The sequence below is a fragment of the Colobus angolensis genome, unplaced genomic scaffold, assembly GCF_000951035.1.
Source record: "Colobus angolensis palliatus isolate OR3802 unplaced genomic scaffold, Cang.pa_1.0 Scaffold12, whole genome shotgun sequence".
Taxonomy (NCBI): Eukaryota; Metazoa; Chordata; class Mammalia; order Primates; family Cercopithecidae; genus Colobus; species Colobus angolensis.
The window spans coordinates 3357595-3379413 of NW_012113141.1; the positions used below are offsets into that span (position 1 = coordinate 3357595).

At 40.8% G+C, this 21819-nt stretch overlaps 1 protein-coding gene across 4 annotated transcripts; it reads right to left on the reverse strand.

Moving 5' to 3' along the window:
* Window positions 1-1284: 1284 nt before the first annotated feature.
* On the reverse strand, window positions 1285-21235 carry SAR1A (secretion associated, Ras related GTPase 1A). 4 transcript variants are annotated; one of them, XM_011927355.1, is made up of 8 exons: window positions 21119-21235; window positions 13875-13943; window positions 13173-13246; window positions 12935-13054; window positions 12319-12384; window positions 9167-9270; window positions 4901-5032; window positions 1285-3658 (listed from the first exon to the last, which is right to left on the reverse strand). In XM_011927355.1, the coding sequence occupies exons 3-8, from the start codon at window positions 13228-13230 to the stop codon at window positions 3542-3544; spliced, it is 597 nt and encodes a 198-aa protein (XP_011782745.1). In that variant the 5' UTR covers window positions 13231-13246; window positions 13875-13943; window positions 21119-21235; the 3' UTR covers window positions 1285-3541. The 4 variants fall into 4 exon arrangements, with proteins under 4 accessions (XP_011782745.1, XP_011782738.1, XP_011782762.1 ...); XM_011927348.1 differs by lacking the exon at window positions 13875-13943; XM_011927372.1 differs by lacking the exon at window positions 13875-13943 and having other exon boundaries at window positions 13173-13242; window positions 21119-21225.
* Between the last annotated feature and the right edge of the window lie 584 nt (window positions 21236-21819).

Below are 21819 nucleotides of genomic sequence, written 5' to 3' on the forward strand. Positions count from 1 at the left end.
CTCAAGACTCCAGCATGAACTGTTGGGCGCTGGGTTTTTCTGTATTTACAGCAGACCATGGTAAAAAGAAGTCCCAAGTCACAGCCAGAAGAGCCAAAGATCTTTGCGTGCTAGGCTCACTGACCGAGCGTTTAATCTTATGTTCCACTCTGCCTCAAACAAAACCAATTCATTTGCCCATACAACCCATGGCATCCGTTCATAGTAACAAGGACAACAGGACTTGTTACTTGTTACTTGCAGTGGCGCGATCTCAGCTCACTGCAACCTCTGCCTCCCCAGTTCAAGCGATTCTCCTGCCTCAGCCTCCTGAGTAACTGGGATTAAAGGTGCATCCCACCATGCCCAGCTAATTTTTGTATTTTAGTAGAGATGGAGCTTCGCCATGTTGGTCAGGCTGGTCTTGAACTCCTAACCTCATGATCCGCCTGCCTCAGCCTCCCAAAGCGCTAGGATTACAGACACGAGCCACCGCGCCCAGCAACATCTCCAATACTTTAATACTTGGTTGAAAAGAACGCATTGCCCTGTTTCCCACTGTTTGTCCCAGTAGTGTAGTTTTATGATCTCATTTGGGTTTTTCTAAAAGCAAGGCTTCCTACAAGCCTAGTAAAGGAAATTCTTTCCCATTGTGCCAAATGTAGCATTTAATTGATTTTTTTTGAGAGTCTTGCTCTGTTACCCAGGCAGGAGTACAGTGGCGTGATCTCGGCTCACTCAACCTCCACCTTCTGGTTCAAGCGATTCTCCCGCCTCAGCCTCCGGAGTAGCTGGGAGCTACTCCGTGTACTACAATGCCCAGCTAATTTTTTGTATTTTAGTAAAGATGAGTTTCACCCTGTTCCCCAGGCTGGTCTCAAACTCCTGAGCTCAGACAATCCACCCACCTCAGCCCCCCAAAGTGCTAAGATTACAGCGTGAGCCACCACACACAGCCAATTCTGTGTAAAATGAGTGAAACACAGCTAAAACTAGAGATAGTCATTGCTGGCATATTAATATGAGATTTTGCTCAAACATCTGCCATCCCCATCCTGTTACAGAGATGACCAACAACCCTGGGTCCACAACATGTTCCAAATCTCTCAAATAGTACTAAATCTATTACTTCTAGCACTCCACCCTTTTTCCCCCTCCTGGTGGCAAAATTCAAGTATCTCACACGCACCCTAAATGTCTCTTCCTCTATGTAGGGAACTTTTGGTTCCCTCCCCAAACAAATGGCATTGTTCAAACTCAGAGCTCAGAACAAACCAATGCAAAAGAAAGAAAGGAAATAGCAGATTTGTTTTAACTTTTTATTAAAATGCTTAGGATACAGATTGACTTTCTTTTGTAAATGACTGTTTTACTTTTCCTGAAATAGGACATATATGCACTCTGATAAAACAGAATGAGAAGTCATAATTCATGGGAATTCCTGTACAAAGTGCTGATCCTGTGTTTGGAGCTGAGCTCCTCACAGCAGCTTCTTTCAGCTATCTTATAGGAATAGTGTTCTGTGGGGCAAGAAATACATTGATTCTGATTTTCCATCCCCTTTCTCCAGTGGAATAACCCACTTTCACAAAGAGCTGCCCTATGTAGAACCCACAGATTTCTAACTTGCAACAAAGAGACACGGGACAAATAGGGGAAAAAAAAATTAAGAAAACTAACACTGAAGTAATCATACTTCTCATGTCTCCGAATAGAGAAGTATGGGGGATCTTTAACCAAAGGAAATTAAAAATATGCAAGTTAATTACCTAGTTCATTCACTGTTAGCTAGATTTGTTCACTTAAGGCTTTAACCCCTTTTCAAACCAACAATTTTGTCTTAATCCAGCTATGCTTGCTATTAAACGAAATGCATGCACTTCCCACATATATACTTGGCTGAGCCTCTGCATTCAGTACCTGGCAGTGAAAAAGTATGCTCCAGTCAGTACTGGAGAATAAGAATGAGAACTCCAACTAAAGAACGATGCCTCTCTCACCACAGTAATGTTATCCACATTTCCCTACCCTCACATTAGAATAAAGATATCCTCCCAACTTTTCATCTCCTATTTCCAATCTGTTCCTAGCAGATCTATCTTTTGATCTTTTAGTATAAGGGTAGAATATAGGTTAAGATCATCAAAATCCAATTTCACATGTGGCACTAGGAAAATAGAATGCTATAAAATTAATCCCCATCACCCTAGTAGGGATGCTGGTGCTTTTATACTGAGTCTTTACTGCCAATAAATGATGCTGCCTCCAAAGGAACAGCTCTACAGAAAGTTTTTGGGTTAGTGTTTCCCCAGCTTATTTCTGCAATGGAGAAAGACAATTTCATACAAAAAAAAAAAAACCTGGAAAAGCTACAGATGTTAACCTTTACTTTAAACACCAATAAAACAGGTACCAAAGGAGAAAAAAATGTAAGAAAAAGAGTTCAGAAACAGCCTGAGAGACCAAATTCTGAAAATGGAAATTTTAAAGCCCACTGAGTACATTTTTCCTGGATCCAAACAAGTGCTACAATACTTTCAAGTCCTCAACTCACAGAATTAAGAGCCCTTAAGCTGTTAACTTTGTCCTGTCTTCCTAATCAGAAAAACGTCCCCCTAGAATCTGTGCAAAAGTAACTGATGCACCTGTAGTATGTGACATGAGAGATGTTCTCAACTCTTTTATGAGGTGAAAGTCACTTTTTATAACTGAAAATGAAAAAGGAAGGTGCTATAGAGAGAAATTAAATTTCACAAGTATAAAAGCAAAGACTGGCTGAAATCTGTAACTTCATGAGTAAGAATAATAACAATAACCCATTCTATAATTAACTCCTCCACAGTGAACAATCTGCTACACATTCCTTGATGAGGAACGACCCTAGCTTACCACAGTGGAAACCTGCCAAAACTGCAAGGCCAGGGTTCCATCCCTTTTCTAGTTCTCTGTGCACAAGGTTATGCCACCTACTCCAAAGCAGTCAGAGAGACAGGTGAGCTCACGGGAGCTTCTCTCACCAACCTGCTAACTTAGCAGGAGTAAGTTCACCCAAATTAGCTCTGGCCTCCAATGTGTATCTGTTCATAATTTTATGAAGATGAAGTATCTAAATGTCATTCATTAGTTTAAAAAAAAAAAAAGAATAGAAAACTCTGGACCAAGTAAATTGTGAACTCAAAAAGTTAGGAGGGATACCAATTACATTAACAACACTTTCTTTAAAAAATAGAATCAGTTTCTTTTGAAATCAACCACAGTGGTGAGACGTGTTTTTCTTTTCAGGTGCCCCATGATGGCACACAGCTTTACCCGGCAAATCCTGCCAGCTTCCAAGTCCCGGGATACTGACCTGCACCAGTACGTGGGGCAGCATTACCTCCCAACAGTGTGGAGAAGAGCACATGTCACCACTGGGCAATGAGAGAGTTGACAGAGACTCTTGGCTTCTCAACGCCAGACATGGTTGGAGAGCTTTCCTTGTTCTATTAGAAAAGTTCATGAGGAAGCTGTGAATAGGATCAGTCCAGAGAAGTAAAACTCTTTTATTTTCACTGTCCAAACATCAGTCAATATACTGGGAGAGCCAGCGAAAACCCTCGCCGTAGCCTTGCCTCTTGAGCACACTGCACATGAACACTTCCATGGGGCGAGCATTCAGCTCCTTCAGGGTCACATTCCCCTAAAGGAGGCAAAACCAAGAAAGGCCTGTTAGCATCTCTGTGGTGGAAAAGATTGAAAGGACGATCACTACAATCATTTTATCCATTCCTTAAAAGTAAACCTAAGTAGGTATTAATTACAGAAATGCAGTCAAGGCCATACAGATGACTTCCCCAAGCTTCGTGTTTTCAGGATATAATAAGCAGCACAGTTCTTTTCCCAGCCTCTCTCTCTCTGAAGAGCATCTGCTTTGAACACCCAATATTTATTTGTAAAGTTATGGTAGCAAACCAAGAAAAAAGCCACTGCGACTTATGGAACTAGCATACTCTCTGATGCAGAAAAGAGGTCTGGGACTGTTTAGAAATAAAGACATTCTCATTAACAAAACATGCAGAAATAAACACTCATAACAGGTGGCACTGAGGAAATGAAGAATTCATGTGTATTTAATACTGACGCAAAAGAGGAGAAATTAAATGAAAGAAAGGAAGTATTTCTATAAAGAAACAGGTAATCAAGAAGAGGCGAGACTAAGGAACCATGTAAAAAAGTCAAAGTTATCACAGATCACAGAAAAGGAAGATTTTTAAAAACTAAATATGCCAAAAACCCAAGCTAAAAAGAACAGAAAGATTCCTGCTTCACTGTATCTGATCTAGATTTTCTCTCTCTCAAGCCTGCTTTTCAACAAGAGTCCTCCTTCCAACTGAAGACAGTAAAAACTATTGATTTGGAAGACTCAAGTTCTTTTTCTGGTTTTATCACTGACTTGCTGTGTAGACCTGAACAAATCACTCTCTGTTTCTTCCTCTGCAAAATGGGGCCAACAGTCGTACCTCTCTCAGCAAGAAGCACTGAGGATAATCAAGTTTTATTTCAATGCTTGGAAAGTGACTGAAATGATTATTCTTCTTCATAACCTGCAATCTCCAGTCCAAGAAAAATTCTTTTCTGGCTAAAAAGGGCTATTTCAAAAGCAATGTCTCAGAATTAAATTTGAAAGATAATCATAACTCTTAAAAGAGTAAGTGTGCCTTTTCTACCATTTTCTTCTTCCTCAAATACCCGATGAATGAATCCCATTTAAAATATTAAAAGAACACACTCCTGCCTCTAGTGAGCTTACAAAATACCCACAGTAAAACAAATCCTAAGTCTGTTTAAGCCTTGAAAAGAAAAGGGTAATCTAGATAGCAAAACATCATGTTTTAAAAACTGTTAATGCCCTTTATATGTAACCCAAATATTTTTATCTTACCTTTCCTGTGGTCTGTCCATAAAGCCCGAATATCTCACGGAGTTTTTCTTCACTGATTGCATCTGTTCTATCAATTTTGTTACCCAAGATAAGGATTGGCACATTGGATATCGTTTCATCAGTCATTAGAGCCTAAAGATTGAAAAAGAAAAAAGAAAAAAAAATTAAGTGAGGAATCTACAAAAGCCCACCAGATAATGAAAATTTTGACTTCATGCCGGGCACAGTGGCTCACGCCTGTAATCCCAGCACTTTGGGAGGCCAAGACGGGCGGATCACGAGGTCAGGAGATTGAGACCATCCTGGCTAACATGGTGAAACCCCATCTCTACTAAAAAAATAAAAAAAATAAGCCGGGCGTGGTGGCAGGCACCTGTAGTCCCAGCTACTCGGGAGGCTGAGGCAGGAGAATGGCATAAACCCAGGAGGCGGAGCTTGCAGTGAGTGGAGATCGTACCACTGCCCTCCAGCCTGGGTGACAGAGCAATACTCTGTCTCAAAAAAACAAAAAAAAAAAAGAAAATTCTGACTTCCACTCATCTTTTAAGGCATTAATGTAAAGTGAAAATCTTATCATCTTTATACCTGAGTGATTAAATATTCACCTTGACATTACATAATACCCACGACATTAGGTAAAAATCTCTTAAGTGCCTCGAAACAGTTGCAACTTTAGGCTATTTATTTACAAGGCAGCAGAACTGCCCCAACATTTACTTTTGAGCTAATCTGCTCAGCCACAAACTATCCTCAGGATGCCCCTCAGCACAGTCCTACAAGAATGAATGCTCCCGCTACAGAGCCTCAAAAATGACTACAGGAACTCCCCAAGTATTCACCAAGTCCCAATGTGTGCAAAGAACTCTCTCAGGCATTGAGAGGAATACAATAGGAAGGGTAACTATCTCAGGCACTAAGAACTGAGGATACAAAAGGAAGCACATTCCTGTCCTCAAAAAAATCCTTACTCTATATTCACATTTATGGTTTTTTTTTTTCTTAATCTCGGCTCACTGTGCAACCTCTGACTCCCAGGTTCAAGTGATTCTCCCACCTCAGCCTCCTGAGTAGCTGGGACTACAGGTATGTGCTACCACACCTGGCTAATTTTTGTGTTTTTTTAGTAGAGATGGAGTTTTACCATGTTGGCCAGGCTGGTCTCAAACTCCTGACCCTGAAGTGATCTGCTAACCTCAGCCTCCCAAAATGCTGGAATTACAGGCATAAGCCACCATGCCCAGCCACATTTATGTTAACAAAGCCAAGTAAGAACACAACATAGTTGATAAGTGTCACAATGAATGGGAACTGAATATTAACAGTAAGACAAGTTCAGGGAAATAAAATGGCAGTTCTGGGCTTGAGCAAAGATCAAAAGTCTTAGCAAAGATCTGGAACTTCAACAGGGCTCTAAAGGAAAAGCAGGGTTTGGACAGGTGTAAAGGAGAAGGAAGAACATAAACAATGGCTTTGCAGTGGACAATAATTTAGGAAGCCGCACAGTACTGCATGGCTGGATTCAAGCATTTAGACAGACATGTGGCAACAAAATAAACGGATGGGAAGAGATGACTCACATTACGGGACCAGTGTGAGAAGTGAGCTGCAATAGATCCTAAAGACCACGAATCCAGAAGTTAGTGAATAAAATCGTATTTTTCAGTACAATGAATTCACAAATAGTATCTATCTGTGGTGTTCATGTAACATCTATCTGTGGTGTTCATGTAAGAGATCATGATCTAGTTTAAGGTAGAGCATTCAATGAATAGTGCAGGAGGCATTTTGAAGAAAGAATTGAAGAGACCGATGTCTAAATGATGATTAAAAAAGAAAAAAAAAGACAAATGAGTCAAAACTGGCACCGATTTCAAGCCTGGGAATCTACTTGTCACCAACAGGAAAGCTAGGGGGGAAAGCAGAGTTAAAGAGATAAAGGGGAACATGCCTTGAACATCTGGAATTCCAGAAAATGTTACACAAAATTAGAATAAGAATGTCCTTAATTCATTAAGCAATAACAAAGTACCTAATGTGTCTCATGCTTTGCTAGGTGCAGGGGTTTCGCAAAGAAATAAGACACAGTCCCTATCATGTTAGTTCATAGTCTGATGAGAGAGAACTATAAGAAAATCAATAAAGACAACATACATTGGTATGGTGGGAGTCTAACACAGTCTCAGAGACCAGGGGAGGCTCACCAGAAGCAGTCATATCTGAACTCTGAGGTCTCTTACAGGACATTTTAAAATTTGCCGACAAAGTGAGGGGTTGAGGAGAGGTACAGGTGAAAAAGCCAGGCAGTAGCTACTTGTGCATATTCAAGGATGGCTAAGTTGTTTGTTTGGAATATAGTTCAAGGTAGGCAGTAAAAAGAAGCAGAGGGAGGATCATGAATGATCTTACGTGCTATGCAAAAGATGTGTAGATTTTATCATGAAAATGATAGAGAACTATCAAAGGATATTAAGTAGGGCAATGAAGTCTGAGAAAGTTCCTTCTGGCATTGTGGTACATATCAGGGTCATGGTGGGATCTATATTAATTCACAGATTTCTGGACTGCATGTCCAGCTAGGTGGTGGGTGGGAAAGATGAATAGTTCCATTCTAGGAAAACAGAATCACTAGTGGGAGTTGTCAAGAGTAGGCAGGATTAGGTATGAGATTGGAGGTCAGGAGAGGTCTAGAGGAGAGAAATGCATTTGAGAGTCACTGACATGTAGTTGCCAAATGAAGGGAGTAGATGAGACCAGCCTAGGAGAAAGTAGACTCTAGAGAACACCAACATTTAAGGACTAACCAGAAGAACTAGTGCTTCTCAAAGAGACAGAAGTATCAGCCAGAGAGAGAGCTCCAAAATCAAGAGTGAAAAGAGGAGTTTAAACAAAGAGAATGGAGACCATGCATGGTGGCTCATGCCTGTAATCCCAACACCTCATGAGGCCGAGGCAGAGGATCACCTGCAGCAAGGAGACTGAGACCAGCCTGGGCAACATAATGAGACCCTGTCTCTACAAAAACACTTTAAAAAAAAAAATTAGCTGGGTGTGGTGGTGTGTGCCTGTAGTCCTAGCTACTTGGGAGGCTGAGCCAGGAAGATCACTTGAGCCCAGAAGTCTGGAGTAAGCTGTGATCACACCATTGGACTCCAGCCTGGGCAACAGAGGAAGACTGTTTTTTTTAATTTTTTTTTTTTTAAAAAAAAAAGGCAAGGTAAAGATTGCGTGGCAGGTAATTCTACATGAGGCTGGAGCTATAGATGTGAGAAACATACTTAGAAATAAATTCAAGACAGGTTCAAACTGCCAGAAACAAGAATCCAAGGAGTTACAAATCAAAGAGAAAGAAAAGATATAGGGTAAAGGAGTAGGATAATAAAGCCAATAGTATAGAAACCATCAAGCCAAGAGAAAATGCAATGTGGACAAAGGAGGAAACTTGAAGTAACTCCTTGATAGTATCAAAGGATGTATGCAACCAAAACTGAAGGCTGAGAACAGACCATGAAGGTCTGGCAAGTCATTCAGTAGGAGGGTGGGCAGGCACAAGCTGAGAATGCATATTCAAAAATGTAAAGAACTCTAATATTGCTTTTAGGCTTTCACTATGCCAACACTACTTATAAAGAATTACTGTTCGTGGACCAGGCGTGGTGGTTCATGCCTGTAATTCCAGCACTTTGGGAGGCCAAGGAGGGTGGATCATGATGTCAGGAGACCAAGACCATCCTGGCTAACACGGTGAAACCCCGTCGCTACTAAAAATACAAAAAATTAGCCAGGTGTGGTGGCACGTGCCTGTAGTCCCACGAGGCCACTCGGGAGGCTGAGGCAGGAGAATCCCTCAAACCCAGGAGGTGGAGGTTACAGTGAGCTGAGACTGCGCCACTGCACTCCAGGCTGGGCAACAGAGAGACACTCGGTCTCAAAAAAAAAAAAAAAAAAGAATTACTGTTCATGATGACACGTGAAATGGAATACTATTAATTAATTAATTATGCTAGGACAACAGGCATAAATGAGGAGTATCCTGAGCAAACCTGGCCATATAGTCACTGTATGATAGAAAAAAGTTAACTTATTCAAGTTTGAGCTGAGTTTCCTCAGGACATTGAAAAGCAATGTCTTAGATTTAAAACATTTTCCTCCTGCAACTAGGTCTTTTTGCCAAACGTTAACTGGAATGACTAATTATTGGCACTACTGAGCTATATTCCTTAAAAAAAAAAAATAGAGGCCAAAAAAGGACAAAGTATATAAACATACATTAAGCTCAACTTTGGATTCCACGAGGCGAGAATGATCTGCACAGTCCACCAGAAAGACAATCCCATTAATTGCTGGGAGATAATTTTTCCAAACCCGACGTGCTAAAAAACAAAGTTTGTAGTTGCATCAGTAAAAAATATACATTGTAAAAATGAATAACCTAATGGTCTAAAAATGGACAAATCTTGGTCAGGTTTCAATAAGATTAGACTCTATGGATTTCTCCAAGTTCTGGCCAGTATTAATTCAGAACAGAGGATGCAAACTAATGATCCATGAGTTGAACTTGATTTTTGTAAATTTGAAAATCAGAGTTTCCACCTTTCTTGAAAAACTGCAACATCTGGCAATCCCATGCCTACTTAACCACATGACAACTATCAGCAGGAACTAAGCAGTGGCTGCCCCTTCAGATGATGTTTGAACACTTTTGCTTGACAAAATGTCCCTGCTGTCTTACAGCCAGCCAATTTTACTCACTTAAATGACTTGCCTTGCCCCTGGAGCCAAGTTTAATTTGCAACCTCTGAGTTAAAACATCAGGATACAAATTACTTGTCCATGTAACTTTAGTCCCAGTTAGTTTCTAGCCAACTTGTGTGTAGGTGTCTTGACACACCCCTCTGCTCAGCCCTTAGGGAGACTGGGCCTGATAAGTGCTTCAAGGCCCCAGGCCAGTTATCTCAGCCTACCATATTTAACCCAGCATGCCTTAGAAATATTACTTGTTTTTTGCTTGTGACATGAAACGATAAAGGCTGGGAAGCAGTGATTTAATTTTACTATCATTTCTAAGCTATTCATTTCTAGCCCTTGCAATAGAATGAATAACGAAGCTTCTCTACATCAGTTATTAATGGTTACCTTTAAAGAGTTAGGAAAAAGTTAAAATGAAGGAACTTTCCATTTTACTTTCTGTAGTTCTATACCGATTTTGTTACATCGAACTTGCTCTCCTTTTATAAGTTAAAATTTTTAAGTTATACAAAAAAAAAAAAGGGAACCTCCAGATGTACAGTATTTTAGTAACTTCTATAAAATGGTGGCTAGGTTATCATGTAAAAGTGTTTCTGTTTAGTAGATTTTCCTCAGTCAAAGAAACAAAAATAAATACATCAATACATTTCCCTTCTTATTTTAACAAAACCTGAAACCTAAATTTATCACACTAAACAATCTACAATTCCCAGTTCAGGTATATAAAACCATCTGGTATCTGTTCCTTCTGCATTCTCCAGATGGTCTAGGTTCAGTCGTATCTTGCTCTGAATTTAAATTTGTAAGCAGTTACAAATTCTTTTGTGGAAGAAGCAGAAAGGACACCATATACCCATTCTTACCCAAATGAAAAAAAAAATACAAGCTCCTTACATAAAAAAGGAAACAAAATCATTTCTAATCCCTCCATCAAAACACATCCCTTGTCAATATTTTGGTATTTTCTTCCAGTCTTTTTTCTTTACTGGTATTTTATGTGATTATGATCATAATATACATGATTTTTCAGGGCAAAAATATTAAATAAATTAATTAAAATGTAATTATATGTTAATGAAATAACTGACTATAAAATTATTAGGCTTAACAACTAGAAATGACCAATGTTGTATTTTACTACACATTGTTTTAAAACTGTATTAGGCTGGGCACAGTGGCTCACACCCATAATCCCAGCACTTTGGGAGGCCAAGGCAGGAGGATTGCTTGAGCTCAGGAGTTCAAGACCAGCCTGGGCAACATGGCGGAAACCCAGTCTGTACAAAAAACAGGTGGGAGGATTGCTTAAGCCCAGGAAGTAGAGGTTGCAGTATGCCAAGACTATGCCACTGCACTCCAGTCTGGGCAACAGAGCAAGACCCCATCTCAAAAAAAAAGAAAAAAAAACGGTATTAGCTCAGCCTAATGTTTCAAAACGAGATTTCTCCACTCAATGTAATAACAAGTAAGTAAATCTGACAGAATCTCAATAGTTCCTTTTCCCTACCTTCCCAGAATGTTTATTCTCATATCTTAAATGTTTTACTCCTATACCTACGGTCTTGTCAAATGTGAACTGAGTGCCCATTAGACAAAGATGCCCATCCTGTATGTCTCTAAACACCTGATAGGAATCTGGTAGCCAAAGACATAGCCTGAGTAGGCAAAAAGCACTTCTGAGGAAAGCAAAAAGGTAGAAGGAAATGTTCCACCAACTGTCCCAAATGGATAGAATATACAAAATATCAACTTATATCGGAGGAATCACACATAGTCACTGTACTACTTTTGCAATTTTTGACAAGTCTGAAATTACTTACAAATATTTAATTTCCTACATACTTTCACTCCATTGAATAAAGGATGCAAAAATGACTTGATAACTAAATATATGATACTGTATACCTGGTCAAGATGAAAAAATGGTATAAAAGAGATTATCAGGACAACTGACCAAAAAAAAAAAAAAAAAGGAAATACAGAGTGGATAAAAATAAAACTTCCTTGATTTGATAACTATTATGATTATATACAAGAAAATATCTTTGTTCTTAGAAAACGGCACTAAAGTATAAAAGAGTAAAGGGGCATGATATGCTCACAAACAGTTAATAAAAAGTAAGTATTAATATGTATTATGTAGGGAGGAGGAGACTAACAAATTTGGGCAAAAGGTATAGAAGAAAATATATTGGCTTAGAGCAAGCCTAGTTAAAATGATGAAATAATTACTCTTGTTGAAGCAATACATATATCTTTTAATGTATTTTCTAGTTACCAGGTAAATTACGTTAATAAGTAAAAACCTAGTAAAGATTAAAATGGCAAGATGCTGTCCCGCTTTGTAAAAATTTTCAGTCAAGATTTGAGTTGAGTTTGGCTTTATCAGGCAAATACTTAAAAGTTCATGAATAGTTATGCATTATAGCTAACTTTATCCTAGCTCAATAGGGTAATATTGAAGTGGACTTCTGTGTATTTAATGCAACTTTTGACAAGTTTGAAATGAGTTTAAAAAAAAAATGAATAAAACAACTTCACTAAAGTAGTAAGATCCTAATTCTAAAGTGTAATTTAAAAGGTAAAAATGACACACTGCTTTTAAAAGGTGCTGGGGGGCACAAAAAGAATCATAAGTCAATAAACATGCTTTCCACTGAGTCATCGCTTACCTTGCTCATGCCCACCAAGATCAAAAGTTGTAAAGGTCATTCCAGCAATTGTTAGCTCTTCTGATGCTGAAAAATTGTTTAAAAAGAAGAAATAAACTTGTCAATTCAACAAGCCCCAACTACTAGTACTATAAGCCAATACCAATGCTTTCACCTCATAAAGAAAAAGATACAAGAAGTTAAGTGTGGTGGCACCCGCCTGTAGTTCCAGCTACTCAGGCGGCTGAGGGCAGGAGGATAACCCGAGCCCAGGATTTTTCAGACTAGCCCAAGCAACACCCCACTTCTAACAAAGAAAAGGAATACAAGGGTGAAAATGTTCTTAAACTATTCTAAAAGCCAAAGGTTTCTTTTTTTCCAAGCTATTTTCTACTTCTTAGAAGTAGGTATAGGAGATGTGTCCCTTTACAGGACCAGTGACAACAGATAATGACAAAGTTCCAGAGGTTTAGATCTGAAAGTACGTAATATGAATGTGTCTTACAGGGAACTTTTTCATGTGAGTTGGCTTTTGGGACTTCAGTTAACAAAAGAACTCCATCAACTAGGGATTCATCCTCCAAGCCTAACGCTGACCTTCAAAGATCAAAAGGTCACCTGATATTTTCAAACCTACTCGGATGTAGTGTTGGAACATGTTGGCCCAATCTGTCATCTTTGAGCATGTGAAGAAGAGTGGTTTTGCCTGCATTGTCCAAACCCAAGAATACAAGTTTTCCAGATTTCTTGTAGAGTCCTAAAAGAGAAAAAATTATTAACACATTTGCTCTCTACAGACCAAAGCCTACTTGTATTTAAATTACTGAAGGAAATGCACAAACTTTGAAACCTGTATTTTAAGGAAATGGCTTTACCTAGGAACTGGAGCACACTGCTGAAGCCATTGTAGATCCACTCAAAGATGAAAGACATTATTAATGCTTACTACCTGTATAAAATATGAAAGTAGCAAACATTAGCTTTCTGAATGACAGTACAATTGTGGAGAGGTTAACTCTTGTTCACTAACCATGATGCACATTTACAGTCCCGTGTTTTCAGGCATAAGAAAGCAGGCCAGGCATGGTGGCTCACACCTGGAATCCCAGCACTTTGGAAGGCCAAGGCAGGAGGATTACTTGAGCACAGGAGTTCACAACTGGCCTGGGCAAGAAAGCTGGACTCAATTTCTACAAATAACTAAAAAAATAGCTGGACATAGTGACACACACCAATAGTCCCAGCTACTCAGAGGGTGAGACAGAATTACTTGAACTCAGGGGTCTGAGGCTGCAGTGAGGCATGACGGTGCCACTGCACTCGCTTGGGCAACAAGGGAGACTCTGAGAAAAAAGACAGGACAGGACAGGATGGGACAGGACAGGAAAAAGAAAAGAAAAGGGAGGCGAGAAAGCAAAGTAAAGAGAAACTAATAATCTTCTTTCTTGAGACTTGCAGATTTTGCAATCTGGAGGAAAGTCTCTAGAATCCTTATATGTGCAAAAATGACTGGTTTCCGAAAAGTTTTTGATCTATGATACTCAGAGAACTAGGAGTTAAAAATATAAAGGGCATACCTCATTTGATGATGCTTTGTGGATCCTGAGGTTTTCTGGATTTTTACAAATTGAAGGTTGGAGGCAGTCCTGAGTTGAGTAAGTGTATCAGTACTATTTTCTAACAGCATGTGCTCCCTTTATGTCTCCGTGTTACATTTTGGTGATTCTCATACAATATTGCAAACTTTTTCATTATTCTTATATCTGTCATCATGACCTATGATCAGTGATCTTTCATATTACTATTGTAACTGTTTTGTTGTGCCACAAATCACAACCATAGAAGACAGCAAACTTAATGACTTCCTCCACAGCCCTGCCCCTACCCCAGGCCTCCCTATTCTCCAAGTGAAAGTAACAGGTCTCTCCCTTGAAATCGAAAGTTAGAAATGATTAAGCTTAGTGAGGAAGACACATCAAAACCTGAGATAAGCCAGATGCTAGGCCTCTTGCACTCAACAGTTACCCAAGTTGTAAATGCAAAGAAAAAGTTCTTGAAGAAAATTAAAACTGCTACTCCAGCGAACCCACGAACGTCAAGCAAATGAAACAGCCTTACTGCTGATAAAAAATAATAATGTTAAAATAAAAAAATAAAAATAAAAACACGAAGTAAAAATGCAAGTGCTGATGTAGAAGCTGCAGCAAGATAACTGGTGAAGGTGGGTGGCTACACTAAACAACACATTTTCAATGTACGCAAAACAGCCTTCTATTGGAAAAGTCATCTAGGACTTTCATAGCTAGAGGGGAGATGTCAATGCTTGGCTTCAAAGCTTCAGGGGGCAAGCTGACTCTCTTGTTATGTGCTAACGAAGCCAATATTCATTTACCATTCTGAAAATCCTAGGACCCATACTCATTTATCATTCTGAAAATCCTAGGGCCCTGAAGAATGACACTAAATCAGTCCAAGTGGAGCAACTGAGCAAGCAAGAGTGGTTGTGTGGTTGTGTCTCGGAAACCAGTAGCACTTGCAGCATGGCTGACCAACTGACTGAAGAGTAGATTGCAGAATTCAAATAAGTTTTTTCACTATTTGACAAAGATGGTGATTGAACTACAACAACAAAGAAACTGGGAACTGTAATGAGGTCTCAGGCAGAATCCCACAGAAGCAGAGTTACAGGACGTGATTAATGAAGTAGATGCTGATGGTAATGGCCACTGCACCCTGCCAGATTTTCTTTAAGTGTCTAAACAGAGTTTAAAAAGCAAGTAACAGTAAAAGAAAATGTTTCTGGTACAGGACTAGCAGTACAAAAAAATAGTGTACGAGGTACCTGGAAGTACCTGGATAATACACCCATTCTGCAGTAGTGCAACTTTTAAGTACATATTGTTGGCTGTCTGTGGTCCATGCAGAGTTACAACTCCACATTTCAACAACATGCTGACAGTTCCTAAAGAAAATTACTTAAAAAAAAAAGGTGGCTGGGTGCAGTGGCTCAAGCCTGTAATCCCAGCACTTTGGGAGGCCGAGACGGGCGGATCACAAGGTCAGGAGATCGAGACCATCCTGGCTAACACAGTGAAACCCCGTCTCTACTAAAAAAAAAATACAAAAAAAAACTAGCCGGGCGAGGTGGCGGGCACCTGTAGTCCCAGCTACTCGGGAGGCTGAGGCAGGAGAATGGCATAAACCCGGGAGGTGGAGCTTGCAGTGAGCTGAGATCCAGTCACTGCACTCCAGCCTGGGCGACAGAGCAAGACTCTGTCTCAAAAAAAAAAAAAAAAAAAAGAAAATCTGCTTATGGCACAATTTGCCTCAAATCCATTCCAAGTTGTGTATTTGTTTTCCAATTTAAAAAAATACAATTAAAAAAAGAATTACACTAAATCTACTCTGCCTACCACACATCTGTTTACAGTATGGTTTACTAAGTATTTTAAGCCCACTGAGAAGACCTATTGCTTAGAAAAAAAGATTTCAAGATATTACGGCTCATTGACAATGCACCTGGTCACCCATGGGCTTTGATGGAGATGCAGAAAGAGGTTAATGTTGTTTTAATGTCTACTAACAACATCCATTCTGCTTCCTATGGGTCAAGGAGCATTTTTCACTTGCCAGTCTTTCATTTAAGAAATATATTTCACAAAGCTATCAATGCCACAGACTGATTTCTCTGTTGGATCTGGGCAAAGTAAACCAAAAACCTCCTGGAAAGGAGTCACCATTCTAGGTACCATTAAGAACAGTTATGAATCACGGGAAGAGCTCAAAACATCAATATCAAATGGAGTTTGGAAGACAGTGATTCCAACCCTCGTGGATAACTTTGAGTGGTTCGAGACTTCGGAGGAAGACGTAACCTTAGATATGGTAGAAACAGCAAGAGAACTAGAATTAGAAATAGAGCCTGAAGATGTGACAACTGCTGTAATTTCATGATCAAACTAATGGATGAGGAGACGCTTTTTATGGATAAGCAAAAAAAGTAGTTTTTTTGAGATGGAATCTAGTCCTGGTGAAGATGCTCTGAATACTGTTGAAATGACACCAACGATTTAGAAAGTTACAAAAACTTACTTGAGGTTACATAAACTTACTTCAGCAGCAGCAGGATTTAAGAGGACTGGTTCCAATTTTGAAATAAATTCTGCTATGGGTAAAATGCTATCAAACAGCATTGCATGCTACAGAGAAATCTTTCTTGAAAACGAGTATTAACTCATGCAACAAACTTTACTGTTGTCTTATTTTAAGAAATTGCCACAGCCACCTCAACCTTTAGCAATCACCAACCTGATCAGTCAACAGCCATCAACGTGGAGTAACATGGAGGCAAGATCCCCAACCAGCAAAAAGGTTATGACTCTCAGAAGGATCAGATGCTTGTTAGCATTTTTTAGTCATAAAGTCTTTTTTAAATAAGGTATGTGTTTTATAAGACATAATGCTACTGTACACTTAACAGACTACATACAGTATAGTGTAAATGTAACTTTTATGTGCACTGGGAAACCAAAATATTGATGTTACTTGCTTTACTGTACTTGTTTTATTTCAGTAGTCTGGAACCAAACTCACGATATATCTGAGGTATGCCTAAACTTTCTTTTACTGTGTGACTCACTCCTCCAGGCAGCAGTTCATTCACAGTCCCTAGACATACAGTCCCTAGACATACCACTGCCATCTTTCAGTGAAGAACAACTCTAGGAAATCAGTCTCATCAATAATGTGAATCAAAATGCTACTTAGATGCACTAAATAGAAAATAAGAATGAAAAGCACATTGATTTGAATGAAAAACATATTAATCTATCCTGTAAACAGCTCTAAAAAAACAAAAGTCACTCAAAATTCTATTGGCCGGCACCACTTGCCCTGCTCCATTTACCACTGCAACCTCAAACAATATCTAACCATGTTTGCAGACACGGGTCTCAACTTATGAAAAGAAATGACATCACTATTTTAGAACCATTAAGGGATACGAAGAGAATCTTTTCATACATGAATAATCACACCTAAACTCATTTTACGAATATATTTTCTTAAAATAAGAATACTTATTCAGGCCGGGGCCCCGTGGCTCACACCTGTAATCCCAGCATTTTGCAAGGCTGAGGTGGGGGATCCCTCCCTGACCTCAGGAGTTCAAGAACAGCCTGGGTAACATAGAGAGACCCGTATCTCCACAAAAATAATAATAATAATAATAAAATAAAATTAGCCAGGCATGGTGGCACATGCTTGTAGTTCCAGCTACTTGGGAGGCTGAAGCAAGAGGATTGTTTGAGCCCAGGAATTCGAGGCTGCCATGAGTTATGATTGTGTCACTGCACCCCAGCCTGGGTGGCAGAGCAAGACCCTGTCTCAAAAAACAAAAAACAAACAAAAAAAGAATACTTGTTCGGGATATAGCAATAAGTTCCCAAGCAAGTAAATAACTTAACTGGTATTGATATTAACACTACTGTTTCTATTGTTTCTCATAGTTATCAAAAGCTACTAGAAGGTTTACATATATTGGTAATAAGCAAAATGACCTCTGAATGAAATGAAGAGGGTAAGATCTAGATGTTTTGATGGGTCTTAAGATTTCTCAGCATTGTCTGGTCATGCTGAATTTTTGCTTTAGTATCTCAGATATGGTGCAGAAAAATGGAAGGTCCACACTTTTACTCCTCTCCATCAGCAGGAGCATCTGAACACAGGGCTTTATACTAGATACAACCAACTGCAATCAAAACTTTCATGAACAATAACCAGTAAAAGCATTACCCACAAAAAATTCCCCTTACATTCATTCAAAGAATGCCAGATGAAGAATAAATTGAACAGCTGGGAGCAGCGGCGCTTGCCTATAATCCCAGCTATGCAGAAGGCTGAGGCAGGAGAATGGCTTGAACTTGGGAGGCGGAGGTTGCAGTGAGTGGAGATCGCGCCACTGCACTTCAGCCTAGGTGACAGAGCAGGACTCCATCTCCAAAAAAAAAAAAAAAAAGAAAAAAGAAAAAGAGAGTAAATTGAAAAGTAGAGATGGTACGTTTTTCATCAAATTACTGGGTTTTTATCAGGCCCACGGCCTAACCTATAAATTTTAGGGCCTAATCAATGTTTTTCATGGCTCTTACCAAAAACAGCTAAATAAAGTTTGGCAGTTTGGGTGGAAGTACATACTAAGCTCTTATGAAAAAATCCTAAATGAGGTGATTTCTTTTTTGCCTTTTCAGTAACAAATATATTTCAGCAGAAAGACCGTATTTATCACATTAACAGTTTTCTCCGGAAATTGAATCCACACTTTAAGGAGTCCAATAACTTAAATATACTTAATAAAGCTCCTCTGCTTAAATTCTCATTTACTGTAAATTAAGTAAAAGAACAATGTGCCTTTCCTCTGCAACTCCCTCAAACCAGACATCCTCCTATACTTTCCTCAACCTACTGCTTGGAGAAGCACAGCTCACCTTTAGAGCACACCCCTCATTAAGGTCATTCCCACTCAGATCATTTTGGAGGGAAGAATTAAAGCAGCCAAGTAGCTAAGTCCTGGCTGCTGCTGATTTGTATGCTCCAAGGGAGGAGACGGCTTAAAAGCAGAAGTGTCAAAGGAAAAAAAATGGAAAATTAAAGCAGTTCAATTGCCATGAAAAACTATTTAAAGTGTGGCATTTTCTCCTTTTCACCTTTGCAGAATTCATCTAGTTGAAACTACTTGGCTCATGACTGTAATCCCAGCACTTTGGGAGGCCAAGGTGAGTGGATGACCTGAGGTCAGGAGTTCGAGACCAGCCTGGCCAACATGGTGAAACCCTGTCTCTACTTAAAATACAAAAATTAGCTAGGTGTGGTGGTGGGCACCTGTAATCCCAGCTACTCGGGAGGTTGAGGCAGGAGAATCGCTTGAATTCAGGAGGCAGAGGTTGCAGGGAGCCAAGGTCACAACATTGCACTCTAGTCTGGACAACAAGACCAAAAACTCCATCTCAAAAAAAAAAAAAAAAAAAGAAATAAAATATTTCTAAAGTGATGTAAACATTGTTTACAAGTCTGTAAAGTACTGACTGAAAACCCGTGTAGTACAAATGTATATAGAAGTGTTGGATTGTAAAGAAGTGACTAGAGTGGCGGCTGACTAAAGAAACTCTTCAGGTGAGTTAAAAATAATAAAAACCCTTAATAGATCCAAAGAGTTGGGTTGTACCACTACCCAAAGTTAAGAAAATGCCCCCACCCCCCCTTTTTTTTTTAGACAGACCAAGACTCTGTCTCCCAGGCTGAAGTGCAGTGTTGCCATCATGCCTCACTGCACCCTCAACCTCCCAGGCCCAAGAGATCCTCCCACCTCAGCCTCCTCAGTAGCTGAAAATGGCCTTGGTGGCTCCTCTCTCCTTAAGATCTTAGGATTTGTACCAACTCATCAGTAGTTTTACAATTTGTACAGTACCTGTACATCTCATTTCATCCTCACACCAACCCTACCAGGCAAGGATCATTGGCCTCATTTAACAAGCTGAAGATGAAGATACTCCTAGTTTTGCTGAGTCGTTGAAGACTGCTCAGCTGAAAAAGTAATAGTGCCAGGGTTTAAACCCTCATCTCTAACACCAAAGCCTAAGCTCTTCCTGTTAACAGTATAAAATTCAAACCCAAATCACAAAATTGCTGAAAAAAAAAAAAAACCTAAAACTTCTTTAACCCACCAACTACACAGAAGATGATCTTCCGAAGTTCTCTTCCTTACAATTCATCACATCTTTCGAATGGTATTTTAATAACTAGCATTCTATTTATTTTCTATTCTTGGTCCATTGTACCACCTTACGAGAAGTTAAGAGTAATCTAAAATTTAAGGTAGGTCCCTAAACTATCAACAAAACACTATTAATGTACCTAAAATGAAAACTTGCGAATTCTAGAGCTAAAAGATTCAAACAAAAGTTAATAGAAAAGGAAGTGCACCAATCTGACCACTAGCCAATTTAAAAATTTACGCATTACTTGTTATACATAATCAGGGCAACTTTAAGACGCCATCCCAGGCAGATTTGGGGTAGTAGGGCGGCTGGCTTTTAGCTAACTCTGCTTAGCTGCGGGGTAAATGTCAAAGGTCAGCCCCACCGCAAATCTCCCTAAGTCCCCTGTCGCAGCAGAAGCAGATGGAATCAAGATAAAGATACCCACTGGCTAGAATCGTGAAGAAAACGCTAATCCATGTCAAACGCACAGAAGGAAATTTTTCCATGCTGAGACCAGACAGGGGAAAACGGGAAGGTGGAAGGTGAAAATACAGGGTTCGACCCGGGCCATTGGACAACAACCGAGCGCTGACTTGGGTGTAAGCCCCGGACTAGGGGCCTGTAGACCACGTTCGAGCGCTCACACTCGCTAACTGCGGAGCCTTGGCCAGCCTCAGTCCCCGAGTCTATAAAACAAGGATAATCATCAAGGGGTCCCACCCGCCTCACCGAGGGCTGTGAGGCTCTTTTGAGACACAGGACTTGGAGCCGTTTCGTAAACTGGAGCGCACGGTACAGACAAGAAGCTGTTATCCGGCCCAGCAGCTGCGAGACCCCCGAGTGGAATGCAGGTGGACCCCAGGCCAAAGAGGACAGCAGGGGACTCAGCAGATCCGGCCGAGTCGGCCCGTCCCCGCCCAGAATCAGCCGGCGGCCCCACAGAACCGCCTGCGTGTCACTTCCCTGCCCCCAACCCCGCCAGGGCCAGCCTCTGCTCCGACCGCCCCGTCTTCCGTCCCAGCCCCTCGAGCTCCAACTCCCCTCCCCGACGCGGCCCTCAGACTCACGGCCTGAGGGGCTCCTCCGGCAAAACAGCGACTGGCTCCAACCCTCCCTCAGAGCACACTAACCAGCAGCACCTGAGACCGCCAGCTACTCGCCGGATGTACGTCACATCCCTCCCCGGGACTTCCGGGCGCGTAATTGGCCCCGCCCCCTCGCAGCGTTACGCCTCTCTGACCCGGCGCCGGCCCACCTGCTACTCCGGCCGCGGAGGGGCGGGCGTAAGGCCTGACAAAGGGCGCTCGGGGTCTGGCCCCGCCTCGTCCCGCCTGCTCCCGCCTGCCGAGCTGACCGTGCGAGACGTGGCAGTGCCGGGACTCTGGGTCTGGGTCTGGGTCTGGGTCCTGGAGTCCCTGAGCGGCCTGGGACCCTCGGGATCGCGGCTTCACATTCCAGACGCACCAGGAAAAGTAGGAAGTGGGGACCGACGGTGGCATAGGTCCTGGGAAAGATTACTTGACCTTGGGGCCCTCTACTTGAGGTGGATCCCTCCACGCTTTTGCTTTTTTTTTCTTGCTTTTTTTTTTTTTTGAAACGGAGTCTCACTTTGTCGCCCAGGCTGGAGTGCAGTGGCGCGATGTCGGCTCACTGTAGCCTCCACCTCCCAGATTCAAGCGATTCTGATGCCTCAGCCTCCCGAGTAGCTGGGATTACAGGCGCATGTCACCACACCCGGCTAATTTTTTGTATTTTTGTAGAGACGGGG